Below are 24,312 nucleotides of genomic sequence, written 5' to 3'. Positions count from 1 at the left end.
TCCCTCCTTTTCCTCGGGGGGTGGGAAGAGGGGAATAAATGAAGGCACACAGGGAGATGAGGAGTGTCTTTCTCTTAGAGATTGCTCCAGATAGAAAGCTGAAATGGGTGAAAGGGTATCTCCCTCACTCAAACATGCTTCCTGGATTGTTTCGGGGATCCCCGAATTGACTTCTCTAGCCACCTCTTCGCAAGTGATTGCAAGAATGTGTTGCTATAGGGAGAAGCCACTTACAGAAGACATTGTGGGAATCAGGGAGTGGAGGGTGACATGGAACCCCACAAGTTCTCCAGGAAGGAGGGAAAAATGGAGCGAAATGATGAAAAGTCTCTCTGGAAACCTGGACTCACACCACCATTTCCTCTTTTAGAAGTTTTAACAATTTGACCCCCCCAAGTTAGTATTTATATATTTAATATGCTTTAGTATATATTTAAATACACACATTTTAAATCTATTTAAGTAGAGAAGGAATTATCTGAATTGACCTCCACTTAAGCCGCTTTCAGGATTAGCTGATGCTCTCCTTTTCTCTATAAACTTTTTTGGCTGGTGGTGAAAGCTGGTAGCTAGTCTTGCTTCTCCCGGGTTTGCCAGCACACTTCTCACAAATCTGTTTATACCAGTTGTACTTATTATAAGTATGCAGTTTAATTAGTCATTATGTAAACTGATGAAACATGAGAAGAAGAGAAAGCTATTTTAGTGAACACTATTTTAAACCTTCCAAAATATTGTATAAAGTCGTGTTGCTAAAAATACATGCTGTTGAATTAGGCATGAATGAAAAAGCCCTGACAGATTGGGGAGCATCCCACAAATCTAGAAGGACTCTGTGTTCTGACTGCTCGGCCAATGTTTTTAAGCGTTTGCTCCAGCTTAAACTGGGTGAGAGTGTGCACTATGGGTTTTCTTTTCTGGAAGGGAAACAATACCTAGCCCACGAATTTGGGGGTTAGGATTTCCTTTTGAGAGCTGGACTACATTTGTCCACATGTCTGTTTCATTTGTCATGAACTGGCTGAGATCTAAAATAATTCCAGTCTGTTTAGATAGGCCCAGTGCTGCTCCAGGTCACTCTTGCTCAGTTTAAGCAGGTACTGACATTTAAAGAAAGAATATGCCCATTGGAGGGGGTTGATCTTGGTGGTGATGAGGAAAGAGAGGAGATGGGCCAGGGCTGTAAAAATAGAAAAGAAGTGACAGGCCAGTGTAGGGCACAGCCCATCTAGGGCTTGGGGAAGCATGTGCTCCGGCCTGAGGACACAGACTGTTCGGACCTGAGCCAGGTGTAGCTCTCTGATGGATGCTTCAGGTTATCAAGGCCTGATGCCTTTGGATGCCTGGACCCTCCAGCTGACCCTCCTCATCCTTTTTGCATCCTTACTAACACCCTTCTGTTTACAATTTGGCTCCTTAATTGGCACCTCCAGGTCTATATTGACACAAACGTATTTGTGACTATTTTGGTCCTCATTGAAATTAATCTTCATTTCAGATTAGCTAAAAATATCTATGTTAGGTTATTAGAATTCTTCTCCCCAAACAATGACTCTACACTTTATGTGCTAACAGAGTCCTGTTGTGTTTTTGGGGAGTGATCTAGAACTAGACTCTTGACTATGATCAGTTGATAGAAAAATGATGAGGACTGCAGTTGGACAGTCAGAGAGAGCTTCCTGGAGCCTTTTGGGATCCGCTTGTCCAGCCTTAATCCAGGCTGTTTTGTGGGACACCTTGGCTCTTTTGTCTTCCCAGGTGGTGCTAGTGGTAAAGAACCTGCATGTGAGTGAAGATTAAGAGAAGTGGGTTCCATCCCTGGATTGGGAAGATCCCCTAAAGGAGGGCACAGCAACCCACTCCAGTATTCTTGCCTGGAGAATCCCCTTGGACAGAGGAGCCTGGTGGGCTACAGTCCATGGGGGTCACAAAGAGTCAGGCTCGACTGAAGTGAGTTAGCTCGTACACATGCATAGGCTCTTTTTTTTTTCTTCTTTCAGTTATTCTTTTTTTTTTTTTAATCTTATCATTTAAGGGACTAGAATCAAATGAGAGCAGAACAAACATTTAGGTCACAATGAGTAATGAGAAATTTCTTCAAAAACTTCGTTACTGGTACATCTTGGAATTCGACTATTTATTCTAGATATATAACTATATTTCCAGGCACAAACAGCACTTACTCCTGCAGTTAGACATCTTAAGAAGTTTGGTATGGTTTTAAAAACTTGCTCTGCAGAGCTTTCAGCCTGTACCCTGAGCTGTTATGTCGTAAGAAATGTCAGAGTCATGACCTAACACTCTGAATTAACCTGTGCAGTAAACGAAATGTCAGCAAGCGCCTGGCCCTCAGCGCAGGTTGCCAAGGCGGCTTTGGCACAGCCTGAAGTTTGTTCTGCATCATTCCTCACCCATGCTTTTACAAAGAACATACACACGGCACAGGGCTGGCGCATGTGGTGATAATGCGGTTATGGCACCCAGGCCTCTCCTCTCCTCTGTGTGTGCAGAAAAGCACAGCGGGTGCTGTCGTGGGGGTCAGGGGCCATCGACAGTGATCCAAATAAGTGGATGAAGGCCAGGTCTCTCTTCCCTTTCATCCCTTGTAGTTGTTACGTGACAGGGAATAGTATTCTGCAGCTGCCTAAAGCCTCTCAGCTCTGACAGTGTGGATGTGAACCGAGAGCGTGTGGGAAGGGACCTGGAATCTTGGTATCTATTTCCTCTATGTGTTGAGACAGCTTTAAAAAATGTGTTCTCCATTCAAACATCAGAAAGCCTGTCCCACCGGCTGCATCCGCCGATTTGCCAAATGAAAACCCTTTGGGTTGTTTTCTGAGGAAAATGTATTTACTATACTATGCTGTGCTAAAGTTTCTTCAGTCATGGCCGACTCTTTGCCACCCCATGGACTGTAGCCCACCAGGCTCTTCTGTCCGTGGGAGTCTCAGGCAAGAATATTGGAGTGGATTGCCCTACCTCCTCCAGGGGATCTTCCAGATCCAGGGATTGAACCTGCGTCTCTTGTGTCTCCTGCATTGGCAGGCAGATTCTACCGCCAGCGCCACTATGTCAGTAAGGTATAAGAAGCAGTTGACATGTCTCACTATCTTATATTCGGCCAATCTGGGAATTTACTTGAAGAATCTTAAAAAGATTTATTTTGAAATAATCTTGTGTTTTTGGAAAGGATGTAGGAAAGTATAAAGCACCTCTGTCTTGCCTTCACCCAGATTTTCACTAGTGGTAAATATTCTGCCACTATGCTTTGTCATTCCAAATCTCTCTCTTCCCTCCCCTGCCCCTTCCAAATATATACTCATGTACATATATATGCACAAATATTGCTATCTTTTTATGAACTATTTGAGGGTAAGTACAGTCATCATGCTCTTGTACCCCTAAAAACTGAAGTGTGCACTTCCCAAGAACAAGGACATTAACTCATAGAACCACAGTAGAATTATGAAAAGCAAGAACATGAACACAAACATTATACTATTATCCAATTTTTAGATCTTATTCAAATTTCTCCAGTTGCCTCAACAATGCCCTTTCTAGAAAAAATTTTATTATTATTATTTTTAAGGCCCAGGATCCAATCCAGGATCACACAGTGCATTCAGCTTTCTGTTTCCCTAAGTCTCTGCTAGTCTAGAACATCTCAGGCGTTTTTGTTTTTCATGAAAGGGACCATTTTAAAGGGTGTAGGTTCACTGTTCTAATCACTGTCCCCCAAATTGGGTTTGCAGCTGCTTCCTTCTGATTAGATTGAGGTGGCCACTTTTGAGGTTTGGGGCCCCTGATGTGGTACAGCAGGGGGCTCATGAGTCTGTTCACATGGTGGGTACCGTTGGCATCCATCCACTTGGTTGCAGTGGTGACAGATAGCTTTCTCCACTGCCAAGCTACTCTTCTGCCCTTTGTAACTCTCGAGTAATTTGTGAGGATTCTGCAGGACCTTAGCAGACAGTCAGATGCTGTCCTCTGTGCAGGGCCATGTCACGCATCTGTTTTTTCCTCTCCACAGTGGTGATCATGTGTGCGAGTAGCAACACCATCCGGGGGATCATGCTGGCGGCGCACAGGCACGGAATGACCAGCGGGGACTATGCCTTCTTCAACATCGAGCTCTTCAACAGCTCCTTCTACGGTAACTCTGCCTCCAGTTTCCCCTCCTGCTGCTAGGCTGTCAAAAAAGGGTTGTGAGACAGGGCCAATAACTCATTTCAGTCGATATGATTTCCATAGGTGGTGGTGTTCAGTTGCTCAGTTGTGTCCGACTCTTTGCGACTCCATGGACTGCAGCACGCCAGGCTTCCCTGTCCTTCGCTATCTCCTGGAGTTTGCTCAAACTTATGTCCATTGAGTCTGTGAAGCTATCCAGCCGTCTCATCCTCTGTTGCCTCCTTCTCCTCCTGCCTTCAATCTCCCAGCATCAGGGTCTTTTCTGATGAGTTGCGCCTTTGCATCAGGTGGCCAAATTACTGGAGCTTCAGCTTCAGCATTAGTCCTTCCAATGAATATTCAGGGTTGATTTCCTTTCCATAGATAGGATTTTGGAAATTTGTGATTCTGAATACTCCCACTTCTCCTAAGTTCTCAAGCTTTTCTCCCCTGAGAATTCAGAGCAGAAAGATATTACCACTTGTGAGGCTATGGGACTAAATGATCATAAATCCAGGCCCTGAAGACTCCTCCCAAGTGCATTTTCAACTTTGGGTTGCTACCATGGTGGACTGTTGGAATACTTTTATCAAGATTTGGATGGAATTTTTAGAAGCATGGAATAGACTAACACATCAACATAACAGAACATGTCAAAGTGTATCACACATAGCATACTTATGGTTTCATAAAACTTTAAAGTAATGTGATTGCATGTTTCTATGGATATATTTATGCATGTTACACATATATTTGTAAGGAACCATAATGTGAAATGAGAAATAAAATAACCATTTCTGTAAACTGAGGTAAAATATTTTGAAAGTTGCTGCTACTAACCCCTCCTTCTTCCAGATCGTTGTTGTTGTTCATTCACTAGGTCTTGTCTGGCTCTTTGCGACCTCATGGACTACAGCATGCCAGCTTCCCTTCCAGATTACTCTCTCTTAAATTTCTCTTATAAAATGTTCAGGAGCCACTAACAGATATGACCCAAAGTATTTAATTCCTTAAAATGGGTCTGGAGAAGTTCCCAAGGTACCTGTGATGGAGGCTGTCTAAGTCATCAAGATCACAGGTCACAACGCTTCCTCCCAAGTGTGGTTAGGATTCTCTCTGAAGTCAACAGTGTAAGGCCATGGAGCATTTTCTCAGGTACCACACACCGGCAGTTTCAGGGAAACTGTAAGTGCATATATCACAAATGGGGTGTTTACGTGGAGCTCCATTTCCCTGCTATTGCAGTTGAGGTATAGTTAGATGGGATCTAAACCTTAAAGCATGTGCCTCAGTTTCCTGCTTTGGTATACTGGCTTACTTAAGCTATCAGTTCAGTTCAGTCGCTCAGTCGTGTCTGACTCTTTGCGACCCCATGCACTGTAGCACGCCAGGCCTCCCAGTCCATCACCAACTCCCGGAGTTTACCCAAACCCATATCCATTGAGTCGGTGATGCCATCCAGCCATCTCATCCTCTGTTGTCCCCTTCTCCTGCATTCAATCTTTCCCAGGATCAGGGTCTTTTCAAATGAGTCAGTTCTTCGCATCAGGTGGCCAAAGTATTAGAGTTTCAGCTTCATCAGCATCAGTCCTTCTAATGAATATTCAGGACTAATTTCCTTTAGGATAGACTGGTTTGATCTCCTTGCAGTCCAGGGGACTCTCAAGAGTCTCCTCTAACACCACAGTTCAAAAGCATCAATTCTTTGACGCTCAGCTTTCTTTATGGTCCAGCTCTCACATTCATACATGACTACTGGAAAAACCATAGCTTTGACTAGATGGACCTGTGTTGGTAAAGTAATGTTTCTGCTTTTTAATATGCTGTCTAGGTTGGTCATACCTTTTCTTCCAAGGAGTAAGCGTCTCTTAACTTCAGGGCTGCAGTCACCATCTGCAGTGATTGTGGAGCCCAAAAAATAAAGTCTGTCACTGTTTCCACTGTTTCCCCATCTATTTGCCATGAAGGGATGGGACCAGATGCCATGATCTTAAATGTTGAACTTTAAGCCAGCTTTTTCACTCTCCTCTTTCACTGTCATCAAGAGGCTCTTTAGTTCTTCTTCACTTTCTGCCATAAGGGTGGTGTCATCTGCATATCTGAGGTTACTGATATTTCTCCCGGCAATCTTGATTGCAGCTTATGATTCTCCCAGCCCAGCATTTCTCATGATGTACTCTGCATAGAAGTTAAATAAACAGGGTGACAATAGATAACCTTGACATACTCCTTTCCTAAATTGGAATCAGTCTGTTGTTCCATCTCCAGTTCTAGCTGTTGCTTCTTGACCTGAGTACAGATTTCTCAGAATTCAGGTCAGGTGGTCTGGTATTCCTATCTCTTGAAGAATTTCCCACAGTGTGTGGTGATCCATACACTCAAAGGCTTTGGCATAGTCAATAAAGCAGAGGTAGATGTTTTTCTGGAACTCTCTTGCTTTTCCTGTGTGGATGTTGGCAATTTGATCTCTGGTTCCTCTGCCTTTTCTAAATCCAGCTTGAACATTTGGAAGTTCATGGTTCATGTACTGTTGAAGCCTGGCTTGGAGAATTTTGAGTATTACTTCGCTAGCATGTGAGATGAGGGCAACTGTGCAGTAGTTTGAGCATTCTTTGGCCTTGTCTTTCTTTGGGATTGGAATGAAAACTGATCTTTTCCAGTCCTGTGGCCACTGTTGAGTTTTCCAAATTTGCTGGCATATTGAGTGCAGCACTTTCACAGCATCATCTTTTAGGATTTGAAATAGCTCAACTGGAATTCCATCAGCTCCACCAGCCTTGTTTGTAGTGATGCTTCCTAAGGCCCACTTGACTTCGCATTCCAGGATGTCTGGCTCTAGGTGAGTGATCACACCATCATGATTATCTGGGTCATGACGATCGTTTTTGTATAGTTCTGTGTATTCTTGCCACCTTTTCTTAATATCTTCTGCTTCTGTTAGGTCTCTACCATTTTTGTCCTTTATTGTTCCTGTCTTTACATGAAATGTTCCCTTGCTATCTCTAATTTTCTTGAAGAGATCTCTAGTCTTTCCCATTCTGTTGTTTTCCTCTATTTCTTTGCATTGATCACTGAGGAAGGCTTTCTTATGTCTCCTTGCTATTCTTTGGAACTCTGCATTCAAATTACTTAAGCAATAGATCATTGTGAATGAATGTAATAAATCACACTTCTCATGGGGATAAAGAAAAGTTGTTGAAGCAAAAGTAATTTTTTTCCCTGTAATGGATAAAACTGAAGACTTATGGCTTGTAGGATAAACACCCAGTTTTTCTCTCCTTGCTCTCATCATCATCCTTTCCCCTCTCTTTACATAAGCAGAGTGGCAGTTTTGTTTCTTGGCCCAAGATCAGAATGTAACAACATTATTGAATACAATTTTGAATTCATTGAGAGAGTGGTAGAGACTTGTGACAAATGAAAAAAATTTACTGAGTTTAGCAAGTTGGCTACTGCAAGCATAGAATTTGGAGACAGTGCATGAGAATGCAAGTACACAAAAAATTAGGTACTGGAATTCACCTCTGGATAAAGCTTGTGTTACTTTTTCCTGCTCATTACAATACATGAGTATTATAGAAATTTTGAGAAACGTAGAAAAGCACAAGGAAGAAAATAAGTTGCTGCAACTCTACTGTCCAGATAAAAGTACACTGATAATATTTAGGTGTACATCTTGTCTATTTCATTAAAAATCTGAATTTATGGAAAATATTTTTCAATAAAAATGATCACATTATCTATAGTATAGTTACATAGTATTTTATAATGCTAACATGGCATTTTAATCAGTCTTAGTTTTTGGTGTTTTGTTGTTTCCAGCTTTTTCTTATAAGAGCAATGTTATATCGAGTTGCCTCGCTGTGGGGATGCATTTGTGCATACGCATGGGCTGTGCTGTGCTTAGTCGCTCAGTCGTGTTCAACTCTGGACTATAGCTCGCCAGGCTTCTCTGTCCATGGGAATTCTCCAGGCGAGGATACTGGAATGGTTTGCCATGCCCTCCTCCAGAGGATCTTCCTGACCAAGAGTCTGAACCCAGGTCTCCTGCATCGCAGGCAGATTCTTTACTGTCTGAGTCACCAGGGAAACCCAAGAATACTGGAGCGGGTAGTCTATCCTTTCTCCAGTGAATCTTCCTGACCTAGGAATTGAACCGGAGTCTCCTGCATTGCATGTGGATTCTTTACCAGCTGAGCTACCAGGGAAGCCCGTATACAAACAGACATTCATATATATATGTGTGTGTGCAATCTGTAAGACAAGCAGAGTTTCTGGGTCAGATGTTATACGCATTTATCTTTTGATGGATATTGCCAACTTATCCCTTTAAAAGGTTTGCCAATTTACACTTCTGCAACAACATATGAGAATGTCTGTTTCCTGCATCTCTGTCAATTCTGCATCATCTAACTTTTAAATTATTTTATTTATTAAAATTTCTTTTTATGCATATAGTAAAGTTTTGCAGTTTTCTTTATTTAAATTTCGCATCATTCTTGCTGAGTTCATTCTTAGATATTTTATGTTTTCTGATTGTTGTTATGATCCTGACTTCTTCCTATTACATTTTGTAGCTGTTACATAGAAACAGGAATTCTACATATTAAACCTTCTGTTCTAATAGTTTCAAAAATCATTTTCAAATAATAGCAATAGCTAGCTGTCCATTTTGATAGTTGAATATTATTTTTCAGTTTTTACTCCATTGACAATAGCCTCCAGAATAATTTTGTGTAGCAATGGTGGTACTTAATTTTTAGTAGCTTGTTAGAAGTAGATGTTAAAATAATCCTTGGTTTATTAAGTGTGGTTTTAAAAAATTGAAAGTGAGTGATGAATGTTGTCAAATGCATTTTACCTATACTTTTAAATAAATTTCCTAGTATTGAGCCATTATAATATTCTTGAAATTAAACATAGTCTGCATGATTTTTTTTAGATTTATTGCCAATTTAAGTTTTTAGTATTTTATTTAGGATTTTTGAATCTATAATCATGAGTGAGATTGGACATTTTTCTTGCCCTTAGGTCAGTTCAGTTCAATTCAGTCACTCAGTCATGTCTGACTCTTTGCGACCCCATGAACTGCATCACACAAGGCCTCCCTGTCCATCACCAATTCCTGGAGTCCACCCAAACCCATGTCCATTGAGTCGGTGATGCCATCCAACCATCTCATCCTCTGCTGTCCCCTTCTCCTCCTGCCTTCAATCTTTCCCAACGTCAGGGTCTTTTCCAATGAGTCAGCTCTTTGCATGAGGTGGCCAAAGTATTGGAGTTTCAGCTTCAACATCAGTCCTTCCAATGAACACCCAGGACTGATCTCCTTTAGGATGGACTGGTTGGATCTCCTTGCAGTCCAAGGGACTCTCAAGAGTCTTCTCCAACACCACAGTTCAAAAGCATCAATTCTTCGGTGCTCCGCTTTCTTTATAGTCCAACTCTCACGTGCATACATGACCACTGGAAACTTAGGTGGTACTGCCCTATTTTAATAGGGCGATATTGCAGGCAGAAGATCCAGGGGATCTTCCCAACCAGGGATCGAACCCAGGTTTCCCACATTGCAGGCAGATTCTTTACTAGCTGAGCCACAAGTAAGCCCAAGCATACTGGAGTGGGTAGCATAACCCTCCTCCAGTGGATCTTCGCAACTCAAGAATTGAACCAGGGTTTCCTGCATTGCAGGCAGATTCTTTACAAACTGAGCTATCAAGGAAGCCCTATTTTAACATCAAGTTAATATTAGCTTTATAAAACCAACTGGGACGCTTTCCATTGTTTTTCTGCTCTAGAACAGTTTGGGTACCATAAGACTATTCCTTGAAAGATGGAAACAATTCAACTTTGTCTCTGGACCTAACTTCTTTTTAGAGGTAATTTTTGGAAAATTAAAAAAAAACTTTGGAAATAATTTCAGATGTACAGAGAACTTGTAAAAATAACAGAGAGTTCATGTATACCTTTTACTCAGATTTCTCTAGTTTAAACAGTTTATGTAACCATAGTGCACTTATCAAAATAAAACTAACATTGGTACAATACTAAGAACTAAAGTACAGGCTTTATTTGAAATTTAACACTTTTCCTCCTAATGTTCTTTTTCTGTTCCAGGATTTAGTCCACTAAGTTGTGTCTTCTTAATCTTCTCTAATCTGTGATAGTTCTTCAATCTTTCTTTGTTGTTTATGACCTAACACTTTGAATAAGTCTATTATTTTGTAGAATGTCTCACGTGATAAGTGGAGTTTATACATCTTTGGCCAGAATACAACAAAAGTAGTGTTTGTCCTTCTCATTGTGTCATATCAGTGAATGAGAAGTCATATATACATAACTTACTGTTGGTGATTTTGGGACAACTTTTTTTTTTAACTTTTAAAAGCTTTTTTAATATGGAAAATTAAAACCGTACACAAAAGTGGAAGGAGTAGTGTAATAAATCCCCATGAATCCATCAATTAGCTTCAAGAATTATTGATACGTGGCCGATCTCATCTCGTCTACATCATTCTTTTGGGGAAAACTTTTTAAAAATTTAAATTGATTTTTTATTGGAGAATAATTGCTTTACAATATTGTATCAATTTCTGCCATATATCAACATGAGGGACAACTTTTTAAAGCTTATTTTTTCACTAGTTCAGTTTTTCTGCTTGAAAATTTAACTGCATGGAGCTATACAGTGTGCTCTGATACAATCTACAAAGTATCCTTGGTGTTTCCTTTTTTTTTTTTTAAAGTAGTCTTTATTATTGTTATTTTTTATTAAGAAAATTGGCTATGCTGGGTCCTTGTTGCCGTGCTCAGGCATTCTCTATATATTGAGGCATGTGGAAGCTTCTCTATAGTTGTCAAGTCACCACTCAAGGGCTTAGTTGCTCTGCAGCATGTGGGATTTTAGTTCACCAAACAGGGTTCGAACCTGTGTCCCCAGCATTCAAAGGCTATCCTTGGTGTTTCTGCTTATATCCCCCTTTCTTTCCCCTTTTACAGTCTGGTTGCTTAGGCTTTGAGCTCAGCTGTCAATGTGCCTGAGAGGCTGTGCCACAAACTAGCTCTTGGCAAATTGATATCACCCTGCCCTCATCCTCAAGCCTTAGTTTCTTCTAATGATAATAATAGTGCTTATCTCATGGCATCAGGCAGAGTAATCAATGATGTGGTGTGTGTGAAATGCATAGAAAACTTCTTGGCACATGATGAGTGTTTAGTAAATGTTAGTTATATTTACTATTAATTTCAATTTACACCAACAGTTACATATAGTACTTTAAAAATGATAATTTTGAAAAAAATACTCTGTACATTTTTCTGTGTAGTTTTATAGCTTGATTTAGGCCATACATTGTTCTGTTACCAAATTAACCAACTTTTGTCTAGTACCTCATAAGGACCTGGGTGCATTAGGAATTATATCTGTATGCAAATAACCAAGACTCCTAATTATAGTAATTTAAACAAATGTAGAGATTTGTGCTCTCACTTGTAAGAAGTCCAGAGGCGGGCAAACCAGGGCAGAATGATGATTCCATAAAATCATCAGGGATCTAAGCCTTTTCCGGGTTTTTGGCTACCTCAGTCCTAGTGGATGGCATCCATCCTCAAGATGATGAAATTGTGGCTAGAATTCCAGGGATTAGATCTTAACTCTAGGGAAGGCAGAAGAGGAACATGAGAGGCAAAAAGAGATCCTTTCAGTTGACTCAATTCTGTTTGAAGGGTTCTCGGGGGCCCCACTCATTATTTTTTGGTTACATATCATTTGCTACCCCTCGTTGAAAGCGGGAGGCAGGAAATGTGTGCTTTCACCTGGTCTCACTGGTACCCCCAGATCAATCCAGGAATCTATTACTAACGGACACAGGAGAATAGACGTAGGGAGGCAACTGTCCATGTTTGTCATAGTCCCTGAAGCGCCTTCCCTCCTCAGAGCAGAAGCAGCAAACAGGATCTTACGGAAGGCACAGTGACCTACCCGAGGCTCTGGAGTCTGCTGCTCATAAAGGGCCTTCTCTGAGATTTTATATCCTAAGAATCAGTGTTTCCCACGTGGCACAATGGTAGATAATCTGCCTGCCAATCAGGAGACACAGGTTTGATCCTTGGGTCAGGAAGATCCCCTGAGAAGGAAACAGCAACCCACTCCAGTATTCTTGCCTGGAGAATCCCATGGACGGAGGAGCCTGGTGGGCTACAGTCCACGGGGTTGCAAAGAGTCGGACACGACTGAGCGACTAAACCACCACCAACACATATGTTCATGAAAAGTTATCCAACATCCTCCTCTCCGTGTGCTTCTTCACATGAAACTCTACACCACTGCTAGAAAAAGGCTCCATTTTAAATAATCTTTGAGATTTTTTTTTAAGAACCATATTGATAGTGTGTCCATATTTATTGATTATCCGATTGTCTTCGTGGGCACTCAAAAAATTTCTCAGGTCTGCCTCCAGTTATATTGTTACAGGAGTTCTGAATTTGTTATAAGGAATTCAAATGATGGAGAACAGATTGAAAGCATAGGTTTTAAAGAAATCTAGAGTGAAATTGATATATATTGTTCTGTAGAGTTTTGGATAGCACTTGTTGGCATTTCCATTCCCTGGCATTATCTTGTCTGGATGTAAGTTTAGGTGGAAAGTCATTTGGGTGATCCTGTCTGGGGCTCTATTGTATTGTAGCACTTCTCCTGACTTCCTGAGAACTCAGAGTGCACTAGTTAAGGTGAGGATAGAAGTATCCCAGGGCTGGGAATGCACTTAAATTACTTGACTCGCTAACAGTAGGATAATGACAGAGAAACCAGGGAGGAATTGGATTTATGTGTTGCTGTTAAAGTGATATGTTCCCAGGTGGCGCAGCAGTAAAGAATCACCTGCCAATGCAGGAGATGCAAGAGATGCACGTTCAATCTCTGGGTCGGGAAGATCCCCTGGAGTAGGAAACGGCAACCCACTCCAGTATTCTTGCCTGGAAAATCCCATGGGCAGAGGAGCCTGGTGGGCTAGTCCATGGGGTCCCAGAGTCAGCCATGACGGAGTGACTGATCATGAGTGCATGCATGTTACAGTCAGTTTGGAGTAATGAGAAAAGAGAATTCTCACACAATCTTGTGGTCTGTGTGGCTCTTGAGAGAGAGCTGACTATTGGAACAGTGGGAAAAGCTGACACCTTTTGTGGGCTATTAGCCAAGTTTTGTAGCCTCAAGGCAAAGAAAATTCCTGTTGGAAGGGTGGTATTAGGTGATTTGTTAGGATGCTATAGGGTGGGTATGTTTACCTAGTATGGGGTCAGGGAACTGGCTGGTTTTGATCAGGGTCCTCAGGGCAACCGTTCCTATGGGGCTTGGTCTGTTTGGGAGATGACTTTGGTACAGGGCCTTGTCATAAGGCTTTATATCTGTGATTTTGGTACAGGGCTCCACGAATCCTTCAACTGTGACAGTTGTTAAACCACGTTTTTAAACACTTCCTTTTCTAATCTTTCTTCCTCTGTTCCTTTTTTTTTTTTTAAAGCATTTTGTTCTCCCACTGAATCTGCAGTTTTATTTTTAAAAATAATTTAATTAATTAAATTTTTGGCTGTGCTGGTCTCATTGCCACGCGGGCTTTTCTCTAATTGTGGCAAGCAGAGGCAAGTGCCGAGTTGCAGTGCTTGGGCTTCTTGTTGCCATGGTTTCTCTTGTTGCGGAGCACAGGCTCCAGGGTGTACAGACTCAGTAGTTGTGGCTCCCAGGCTCTAAGCACAGGCTCAAGTGTTGCGGCACAAAGGCTTGGCTGATCCGTGGCACATGGGATCTTCCCAGACAAAGCATCCAACCTGTGTCTCCTGCATTGGCGGGCCGATTCCTTACCACTGAGCCACCAGGGAAGCCCCCCATTTGCAAATTTAAATCTTGGAACATCCTAAACTTCGATGAAGTGAGGAGGAGCAGGCATGGCACCAGTGTTTGGCGGCTGGGCTTGTGTTTGAATCCTGACTTCCCTGGTGGCTCAGATGGTAAGGAGTCTGCCTGCAGTGCACGATAGCTGGGTTTGATCCCTGGGTTGGGAAGATCCCCGGGAGGATGAAATGGCAATCCACTCCAGTACTCTTGCCTGGAAAATCCCATGGACAGAGGAGCCTGGCAGTTTACTGCCCATGGGGTCACAAAGAGTCGGACATGACTGAGCGACTTCACTTTCTTTTCTGTGTATTAACCAAGTGACTTCGGGCATGTTTAAGCCTCAGTTTCCTCATCTGTAACATGGGGATCATACTTCAATATTTCTCATAGAGTGTGTGTATATATATATTATTATTTTTTTTAAATGAGGATTAAAGAATGAAATGCTCTAGGCAAAGCTGTTCACAGTGGCTTCCCTCAGTAAGTGGTGCTGTTATCACTGGTGGGAGGATCTGGACCAGCGAAGGTCAAAGCAAGGATGTTACATTTGGAGAGAGTGGCTTAGGCAAGGAGGCTGATGCTTTTCTCTCACTTGAATGGCTGCCAGAGGTCAGGAGCCACAGTGTTCTGCAGCAGTCCTGGCTGTACTCCAGGCGTCATTTCTTGAATGTGGTCTGTGATGTCTCAGCTTGTCCATCATTTCTTGAATGTGGTCTGTGATGTCTCAGCTTGTCACTCAGCCCACATTTACCAAAGGCTTACTATGTGCCGAGTGTTTGGTAAGTTTGGAGAAGTACAGGATGACATGGTTATCCCAGTGTGGGAACCACTGGCCTGAGCCAGCTCCCTGGCCACAGAATTGCTGAGCCTAGGGCCTGGAGCTGAGCAAGATATTTCCTCTTTCACAAATACTCTGTACCCTTCTCACTTGAAATGCAAGTTTGCATGCATACGTGCTAAGTTGCTTCAGTCATGTCTGACTCTTTGCAACCGCAGGGACTGTGACCCACCAGGCTCCTCTGTCCATAGACTTCTCCAGACAAGAATACTGGAGTCCGTTGCCGTGTCCTCCTTGAGGGGATCTTCTTGATCCAGGGATCGAACCTGCATCTCATGCCTCCTTCATTGGCAGGCAGATTCTTTACCACTAGCGCCAGTTGGGAGGCCCAAATGCAAGCTTGGATCTCCACAATGTTTAAAACCAAACCAAATAAAGAAAGCAAATTTACTTTCCTTTATTCCTGAGACATCTACCAGAGTCACCTTCTCTGCCTACCCTCTCATTAGCTGCCTTCTTTCTTCTCTTCTTAATCCCTTGTTCAGAATGACTGTAGGAGTAAGACAATAGACCCACCACTCCTCTGAGAGTGCCTGGTCACCACTGACACCCTCACCGCCAAGGCCATCAGCCTTACCGCAGACCATGCTTGTGTGCTTCTAAAGCAGTGCTGGCCAGTGGAACCTTCTGTGATGCTATCCTGTGTTGCCCAATACAGGAGTCATGGCTACATATGACCATTGTACGTTTAAAATGTGGCCAGTGTGACTGAGGAACTGAAATTTTAATTTTGCTTAATCTTGGTTAATTGAAGTGTAAATAGTCACACACGTGGCTTGTGGCTGGTGTATGAGGTCAGCTCTAGTTCTTACCCTATTGCTTCTGTCCATTTCTTTCTGGAATCCCTGTTTTCTTTTTCAGCCTTGGTGGCACAGCATTCTTCTGGCTTTCTGCTAGCTCCTCTCACTCCTGTGCCCACTAAAACAGCACCCCCAAAGGGTGTACGTTCACCCTCCGCCCTCTCCTCTTGAGTTCTGAGTGTAAGACATGTGGATGTGACCTCCAGCGCTTTCTCTAGCCCTCATTCTTCTTGCTGGCTTCAGACCACTCTTTTCAGCCGAAGCCTGGTGCTGCCACGTGGGTGTTCTGCAGTCAGTCACCTTGGATTGACCGTGACCCTAACTGAAATCACTATCATTTCCACATCCACTAACCCGTTCTCCTCCCTCTGGCTCTGCTGTTTCCTCTGACAACCGTTGGCCTTTCCTCTCTGGCATCACCGGTGACGTGCGTCCTTCTTGGCTGTCGTTCACCCTCTCACTCTTGTGGAGTCTTCACATTCCTCTTGCACAGCCCTCTGCATTCATTCTCAAGGGCTCACCCTCTTTTAATGATTCTAAAAGCATATGCTGCTGAAAATTTGCTAAATTCAGAAAAACATGAAAAGAAAAGAGAACTTGCCTGTGATTTGAAGCACCCAGAGACCCACGTACAATTTTTTTTGGGGGGGATGGAGTTGTGACTTTGTGCATGTAACCTCTCGTAACCTCTTGCCTGTGGCTCTGAACCCTCAGTGTCTCCCCAGTCTAATCCACTGCTATTTCCCTAGGCATGAGTCTGATCATGTCATTCTTCTGTTCCGCTCATAAATCTCCAGAGGCACCCAGTTGTCTGTTGAATTAAATTTGTCCTCACTGATGGGGCATCCCGCCAAGCTGACCTCCGCTTTCCTAGCTTTCAATGGCTCCGTATGGGAAAGGTTACTGACATAACACAACAAGAAACTCGCTCAAAGCAGGAAGTCATAGTATCAGTTTTGCTTGTGACTATGTACCTGTTTAATTTGGCTTACATTTATTAGTCATTTTTGTTTCCATTCTTTTTTTTCCAGAAAACAAAACTTCAAAGTCATTACGTTTTAGATTGTGGTAGACAGCTGTATTGTACCAAATTTCACTTCTTTCAAAATAAAAAAATGCTTTTCTCCACATTATCATAGTAACTGAGATAGTTGCTGTTTCCGGATCTATGTGTATTTTCTAATTATGCAACAGAACACTTATAGGGTTATTTCCTTTCTTGTGCCCTTGGAGAGGACTCATACCCAAAGCTGAGACACACTGACTGTCTTTGCCCAAGAACCATCATTCCTGCTGACTCTTCATACCTCGAGTCAGTTCAAAATGAATCAATGAACATGGATTGCACTAGAAGAAATGGATTCCTCCTTGAGCTGAAGATCTTCTGGATGTTCTTAGAAGTTGGGGTCTTTCTAGCAAACGAAATTTGGCCCCTTGACAAAAGGCCATGTTGTCTGTGTCTTGAGCACCCAGCAGGGTTGACCCTGGCCTGGCCAATGACAGTGACACACAGCTCACTTGCTCTCTGAGCACTGGCGTAGCTGTAGACTCATCGGTGTTCAGGAGGTTTTGTCCAGGAGAAGAAGGAGGACAACTTCATCGAGTTTTGTTTGGTGGCCTAAAATTTCATCTTGTGCTTATTGTGAACTGATCTAGCCCTTAATGAATTCTGTCCTTGGCTCTATCTTATTTATCTTTTAACAGCTCCCTGGCACATAGTAAGCAATTAATAAATGGTTGCTATTATTAGGATTATGACTAAAGAGAGGTCTCCACAAACAAATTCTTTGTCCCTGTCTTTTCTCCTGCTCCAGACTGAGGTTCCCAGTTGCCCACTGAATGGCATACACGTTTGCACCTTTGCCCGTGCCATTGTAGCTTCTGCCAAGCATGCCTTTCCATCCTCTTCTCATCTTATTAAAATCCTATTCACACATTTCAGGCCAGGCGGATGCCTCTTCCTGGCATGAAACTTCCTTCATTGGAGCCAGTTGCCTCTTCCTCTATGCTCTGTGTGGTTTCCATGTGCCACTCGCTGCCCTGTGTAGTAAGCTGTTATCTTGTAGTGACTTCAGTTTTTTTACATGTCCATCTCTAAATTCCTCTTTTGAAGGTGGTGGAGACCATTTGTAACATTTATGATGCCCACTGTGGTAGCTATCATAGAAACTTGTGTGTAGTTCAGTTAAGCCATGTTTGTCTGGGTTAAGCTACGATAGAAATTGCAAAGCCATCAGCTCTTCACCGGACATTTTCTGTAAGATTGGAGCGAGGCCCATGAGTCCTGGCTGCACATTCTGGAAACATCCTCACTGTTCCGCTGCTGGCCTCTGGGCCTCTATGGACTGTAGGTTTGGGGGCAAACAAATAACTTGGATGTTGGACTCCAGCCTGTTGAATTTCTTGCTGTATTTGCATAAATTTCTAGGGATCATAATGATAATCCTCAGAATTACTGTTACTATGGTAAAAAGTCAGAGGTTCCTATTTCCTTTTAGGGTCCCACAAACTACTTCTTTTCTCAAAAATGAAATGATAAAGAGAAGAAGAATGATTCTTATGCATGTAATTCGCGTTTGCTTTTGTGAAAGGGAGAGTTGTGAAACAGCAGGTTTCTGAATGTCTTGGTTTCCAAGAATGCTGGGGTGGTTTGCCATGCCCTCCTCTAGGGATTCTTCACAACCTAGGGATTGAACCCAGGTCTCCTGCATTGCAGGCAGATTCTTTACTGTCTGAGCCACCAGAGAAGCCCCTATCTGTAAAACAGAGATTACTATAACCAATTATCTGTAAAATTGTACCCCCAAATCTGTAAAATTAATATGACTGACCTAGACAACTATTAAAAAGTAGAAACACTACTTTGCCAACAAAGGTCCATCTAGTAGAAGCTATGTTTTTTCCAGTAGTCATGTATGGATGTGAGAGTCGGACCATAAAGAAAGTTGAGCACTGAAGAATTGATGCTTTTGAGCTGTGGAGTTGGAGAAGACTCTTGAGAGTCCCTTGGACTGCAAGGAGATCCAACCAGTCAATCCTAAAGGAAATCAATCCTGAATATTCATTGGAAGGACTGATGCTAAAGCTGAAACTCCAACACTTTGGCCACCTGATGTGAAGAACCGACTCATTGTAAAATATCCTGACGCTGGGAAAGATTTAAGGCAGGAGGAGAAGGGGATGACAGAGGATGAGATGGTTGGATGGCATCACCGACTTGATGGACATGAGTTTGAGCAAGCTACAGGAGTTGGTGATGGACAGGGAAGTCTGGCGTGCTGCAGTCCATGGGGTTGCAAAGAGTTGGGCGTTACTGAGCAATTGAACTGGACCGAAATTGTACCCACAGTTACACGATCTTGAGAGGGTTAAATGAGTTTATACATATAAAGTGTTCAATAATGAGGCTTTTATTATTATTATAATATATATATATGCTCAATAAATGCTAGCAGCTTTTATTTTGTTACTGCTGATGTGCTGATGGACTTGTCTAATAAATAATCTTTATGATGTTGCCAGCACTAAAGAGATAAATTTTCAAGTTCACCTAAGCTACTTTTCAGCCTGAAGAGATTTGAGAAATTGTTCAATAATCTCAAATCTCTTTTTCTTTTAGTACCAACTTTATAGTACTTTATAAATTCATTTTCATATGTAGCCATCCTTGCCTTCCACATCTACATAGCATTGGGTTTATTGTAGCACGTTAACAACTTGGTTGACCTTCACAGTTGATTGTAGGTGTTGAATAATAAGTGAATTTGTTGTTCAGTCACTAAGTCGTGTCCAACTCTTTGTGACCCCATGGATTGCAGCACTCCAGGCTTCCCTGTCCTTCACTGTTTCGTGGAGTTTCCTCAGATCAATGTCCATTGAGTCCATAATGTTATCTAACCATCTTGTCCTCTCTCATCCCCTTTTCCTTCTGCCCTTAATCTTTCCCAGCATCAGGGTGTTTTCCAATGAGTCAGCTCTTTGCAGCAGGTGGCCAAAGTATTGGAGCTTCAGCTCCAGCATCAATCCTTCCAATGAATATTCAGGGTTGATTTCATTTAGGATTGACTGGTTTGATCTCCTTAAAAAATAAGTGTGAATGGAAAGGGATAAACCTACTTCTTGCTCCTGCAGTGCGGATTCTTGAGGGCCTAAAATTCCAGTTACATGGTTATTATAAGGCAATGAATCTAACAGTGCTTTTCTCTCTGTCTCACATTTCAAAGGAACATGTGTCCAAAGGGCCTTCTTCTCCCTTGATGATCTTGACATTGTCACTTTACACCCAAGTACAAAACTGTGACAATACCTCCTGCCCCAGCTGCCAAAAGAAACATAGAAGCACATCATGGTAGAAAAGGGAGAATGGCCCCTTTGTGGTGACTGGCTTGGAATTATAAATATTTTTACTTCTCCCGTAGGAGATGGCTCGTGGAAGAGAGGAGACAAACACGACTTTGAAGCTAAGCAAGCATACTCATCCCTCCAAACAATCACTCTACTGAGGACAGTGAAACCTGAGTTTGAGAAGTTTTCCATGGAGGTGAAAAGTTCTGTTGAGAAGCAAGGGCTCAGTGAGGAAGATTACGTAAGTGCTTGATTAGGAGCCTAGACCTTCAGCATCCCAAAAACAGTCATCAAATTAAATCAGACGTGATAAAGCATTCCGTTCTGAATCATTCAAAGATTCCTAGGTTCAGGTCTGAATGTCACTGTTGCTCTGTGTGTGTGTGTTTTTTTCCTGGCCAACTTTCCTCTCTCCTCCCCGTTGGGCCCCCATCACCCCACCCTTCACTTAAACTTTTCCAGCTGCTGCAGGAAGAGAAATTGCTTTCTGTGGGTACTTGTGGTCATGCTACACAGAGGTCTGGAGACTTCCCTTGCCTCTTCTGCTAGCAGCATGTTGGGGGATAAGACAGATGAAGGATTGCCAAAGTTTGGCATGCCTAACTTTTCCAAAGCTTGGTGGAGGAAGGTATTTTGGATTTTAGAAGGCTCCTTCTTTTGGCAATCTGTCTTAGCTTCATGGCCCATCTGCTTCTCTCACTTGTGGCCCTGTTGTTGCCTCTTTCTGTTGCGGGCTGTTTCCTACTGAAGTATTCCAGAGCATCCCACTTCATTAGTGTGGTTGTTATTCAGCATCTTCCAAGATGCATCTTCTGACTCCGACTGGAGTCAGGAGCTCAGGCCAGGCTCAGGATTAAGCAGCAGGACTTCTCACTGTGTGATCCATGGCAAATTCCTCAGTCTTCCTCATGTAGATGAGGGTGGATCATAGATAATCTAGCTGAAGTCTTTAGCACTATCTGGTCAAAAAGTTGGAACTAAATAAGTGATGCCCCTTTTGTACTATTGTTATAGGATCATACTTGTCTTTGTAGGAATTTGCTATCCAGTGACATACAAAGGGTCTTATAAACAGATATTAATGTCTTAAATGCCATATATATACATGTATATAACACATCATTTAAAATATCTTTTAATTTTCTAAATCAGCCCTGTCTTCTAGATATGTAATGTGAACCACAAGTATAATTAAAAATTTTTTGGTAGTCACACGTGAAAAAGTTAAAATCAGGTGAAATTAATTTTAATAATACATTTTATTTCCCTTAGATATAAAAATATTTCAACATTTAATTAGTGTAAATTATGATTGAGATTGTATATATGTTTTTCTTATATGAAGTCCAGTATGTATTTTGCCCTTGCATGCTAAATTGTTTCAGTCATGTCTGACTCTGTACAATACTTTGGACTATAGCCCACCAGGCTCCTCTGTCCATGGGATTCTCCAGGCAAGAGTACTTGAGTGGGTTGCCATGCCATCCTCCAGGGGATTTTTCCGACTCAGGGAATGAAGTTGCATCTTTATCTTGTGCATTGGCAGGCAGGTTCTTTACCACTAGCACCACCTGAGAAGCCCATTTTACCCTACAGAATATCTTAATTTGGCTAAAGTGCTTGACCAATGGCTGCCATATTGGACATCATGGTCTGAATTATGAAAGAAGTAGGGTTTCTGTAATAGAGAGGGGGCTTCCCAGGTGGCTCAGTGGGTAAAGAATCTGCCTGCAATGCAGGAGATGCAGGAAACTTGGGTTCCACCCCTGGGTTGGGAAAATCCTTTGCTGTACTGGCTGCAATACAGTAGTTACATTTGGGAAAGCCACCTCACCTCCTGGGCTTCCCTTGTGGCTCAGATGGTAAAGAATCTGCATGCAAGAGGGAGACTTGGGTTCCATCCCTGGTTTGGGAAGATCTCCTGGAGAAGGGCATGGCAACCCACTTCAGTATTCTTGCTTGGAGAATCCCCATGGACAGAGGAGCCTGGTGGGCTATAGTCCAAAGTGTTGTACAGAGTCAGACATGTTGCAAAGAGTCAGACATGACTGAAGCGACTTAGCACTCTGTAATAGAGCCCAAGTTTTTAATAGAAACTTTTGATAGTTTTGTCATCATCAGAATCCTTTGCCCCAGGAATATGGAAGGACACAAAGGGCATCATGATTCCTTTAGTAGTTCTGCCGGAGGTGGTCTGTGTTAATATTGAAAGCATCCAAGTCTTTTACACATGCCATGATAGATTATTTTGCTTTACTAAATTCATATTAATTTTCTGCTTCATATTAAAAACTCAAAAATGGTGTCATCTTGTCTAATGACAAATTTGTCTTCTTCCTGAAGTTGTTTAAGTTCAAATATTTCAGTATAGGTTGGCAAACACTGATGATATTCAGTGGGTGAAAGTTGGCATTCCAGTGCTCCACCAGGTATATCTTCTTGACCATTAGTTATCTTGTGTTCAGAATATTAAATCTTATTTTAATGGTGAAGTGAAAGTGAAAGTTGCTCAGTCATGTCCGACTCTTTACAACCCCATGGACTATACAGTCCATGGAATTCTGCCAGGCCAGAATACTGGAATGGGTAGCCATTCCCTTCTCCAGGGGATCTTCCAAACTCAGGGATTGAACCCAGGTCTCTATTTTAATGGTAGTCTGGGCAAGATCTTCCTGAAAGGTGTACCTACTACAGAGATCCAGAATACATTCCAATCAAAGACTGCTGCATTAGAGATTATTTGTAGTTGTAGATTATAATACTGCTTTTCTTTGATGGCAGGATCATTAAAACAGATTTTATGTTATTTTATTTTTTTGATACTTAGCATTGGTGTTTATTTATTTTTGCCACACCATGCAACATCTGGGATCCTAGTTCCCTGACCAGGGATCGAACCTGTGACTGATGCATTGGAAGCTCTAAGTCTTAACCACTGGACCACCCTGGATCTTATAAATAGATAAAAATGATCATATAAAGTAGAAATCGGAGCTCCCCCTAATGACTTTGTCTTTCTAGTTGTGTGTGTTTTAGCTGTGCTCTCTTGAGTATCATTGCAGATGTTTGTCGAGTTAGTTTAGATAGGTGGTTGCAGTGGGTACTGTGAAGGAGGGAGCTATGGCACCTGACATTGGTTAGAGCTTGATCTCCTGCAGCGGGAGATGCTGGAGCAGACTAGCAAGACATGGTGGTCTTCATCTTAAGGCTCAGCTCTTTCCTGGGTCTGTTTCTCTTGTTTGTATTAATGGGTTGTCTCATCTGCTTACTTGGAACTTCTGTTCATGACATTCGTCATGAGTTTTGCAGTCCTGGCTATTGATCTCAAACCCAGCAACTCTGGTGGACTCTCTTGATTACTTCTGAATTTTTTCTGTACATTTCCTTGGAGAAGGCAATGGCACCCCACTCCAGTACTCTTGCCTGGAAAATCCCATGGACGGAGGAGCCTGGTAGGCTGCAGTCCATGGGGTCACGCAGAGTCGGACACCACTGAAGTGACTTAGCAATAGCAATGCCTGAACTGTGAATGGTAACAGTTTTGTTTCTTTTTGATTCTTTTTCTTTTAAGTATGCTTAAGAGCATACATAAGTATTCTGAATTAAAATTAAGTAAAATTAACTAAATAAAAACCTTTAAGGATACTGGATAGGATCCCAATGCAATATTGAATATAAGTAGTGGTAGTGGGTGTCCTTGCCTTCTTAATTTTAAAATGAAGAACATACCAGGGATAACATTTTGGCAAGATCTTTCAAAGTTCAGAGGCACATACTTAGCAAATTTGTATCTAGGGATTTATCTTTTAGCTATGTAAAGCACTTGGAACAATAAAGCAGGTGCTGAAGTATAAGCGCTGGCATTACAATTGTACAGAGTATTCACTGCAGCATTATTTGTTATGGCTGAAAACTGGAAACAGTCTAATTCATTGCCCATCAATAAGGGACTATTTATATAAATTATAACATATGCATGCAATGGGATAGGATGGAATTGTGAAAAATAAGGACAAATCTCTGTGTACTCAGGTGGAAAAACCAGAGTGATATATTAAATGATAACAGCAAAGTACAGAATAGTGTATAAATAGTAAAAGAAAAAAATAAAATGAAGAGCATATAACACATTTCATATCTGCTCATATCACCATTCAACTGTGATTTGGGGAAAGAGTGGAAGTTCTCTTTTATTTTCATTTGTTGGTGAATTCTGTTTTGGCAAAATGATGCCCTTTATTAGGATAACTGAAATAAAAATAGCACAGAAA

General features: G+C 42.0%; 1 protein-coding gene across 2 annotated transcripts in view; it reads left to right on the top strand.

The window, feature by feature from the left end:
- NPR3 (natriuretic peptide receptor 3) overlaps window positions 1–24,312 on the top strand; it is an 80,388-nt gene that overhangs the window by 5,292 nt on the left and 50,784 nt on the right. For both annotated transcript variants that reach the window (XM_069556344.1, XM_069556345.1), the window contains exons 2-3: window positions 4,031–4,153; window positions 20,116–20,282. In XM_069556344.1, coding sequence (XP_069412445.1) covers window positions 4,031–4,153; window positions 20,116–20,282 — 290 coding nt within the window. The remainder of the gene's footprint in view (window positions 1–4,030; window positions 4,154–20,115; window positions 20,283–24,312) is intronic.

The sequence above is a fragment of the Ovis canadensis genome, chromosome 16 (assembly GCF_042477335.2).
Source record: "Ovis canadensis isolate MfBH-ARS-UI-01 breed Bighorn chromosome 16, ARS-UI_OviCan_v2, whole genome shotgun sequence".
NCBI lineage: Eukaryota > Metazoa > Chordata > Mammalia > Artiodactyla > Bovidae > Ovis > Ovis canadensis.
This window is presented reverse-complemented; position numbering and strand designations above follow the sequence as displayed.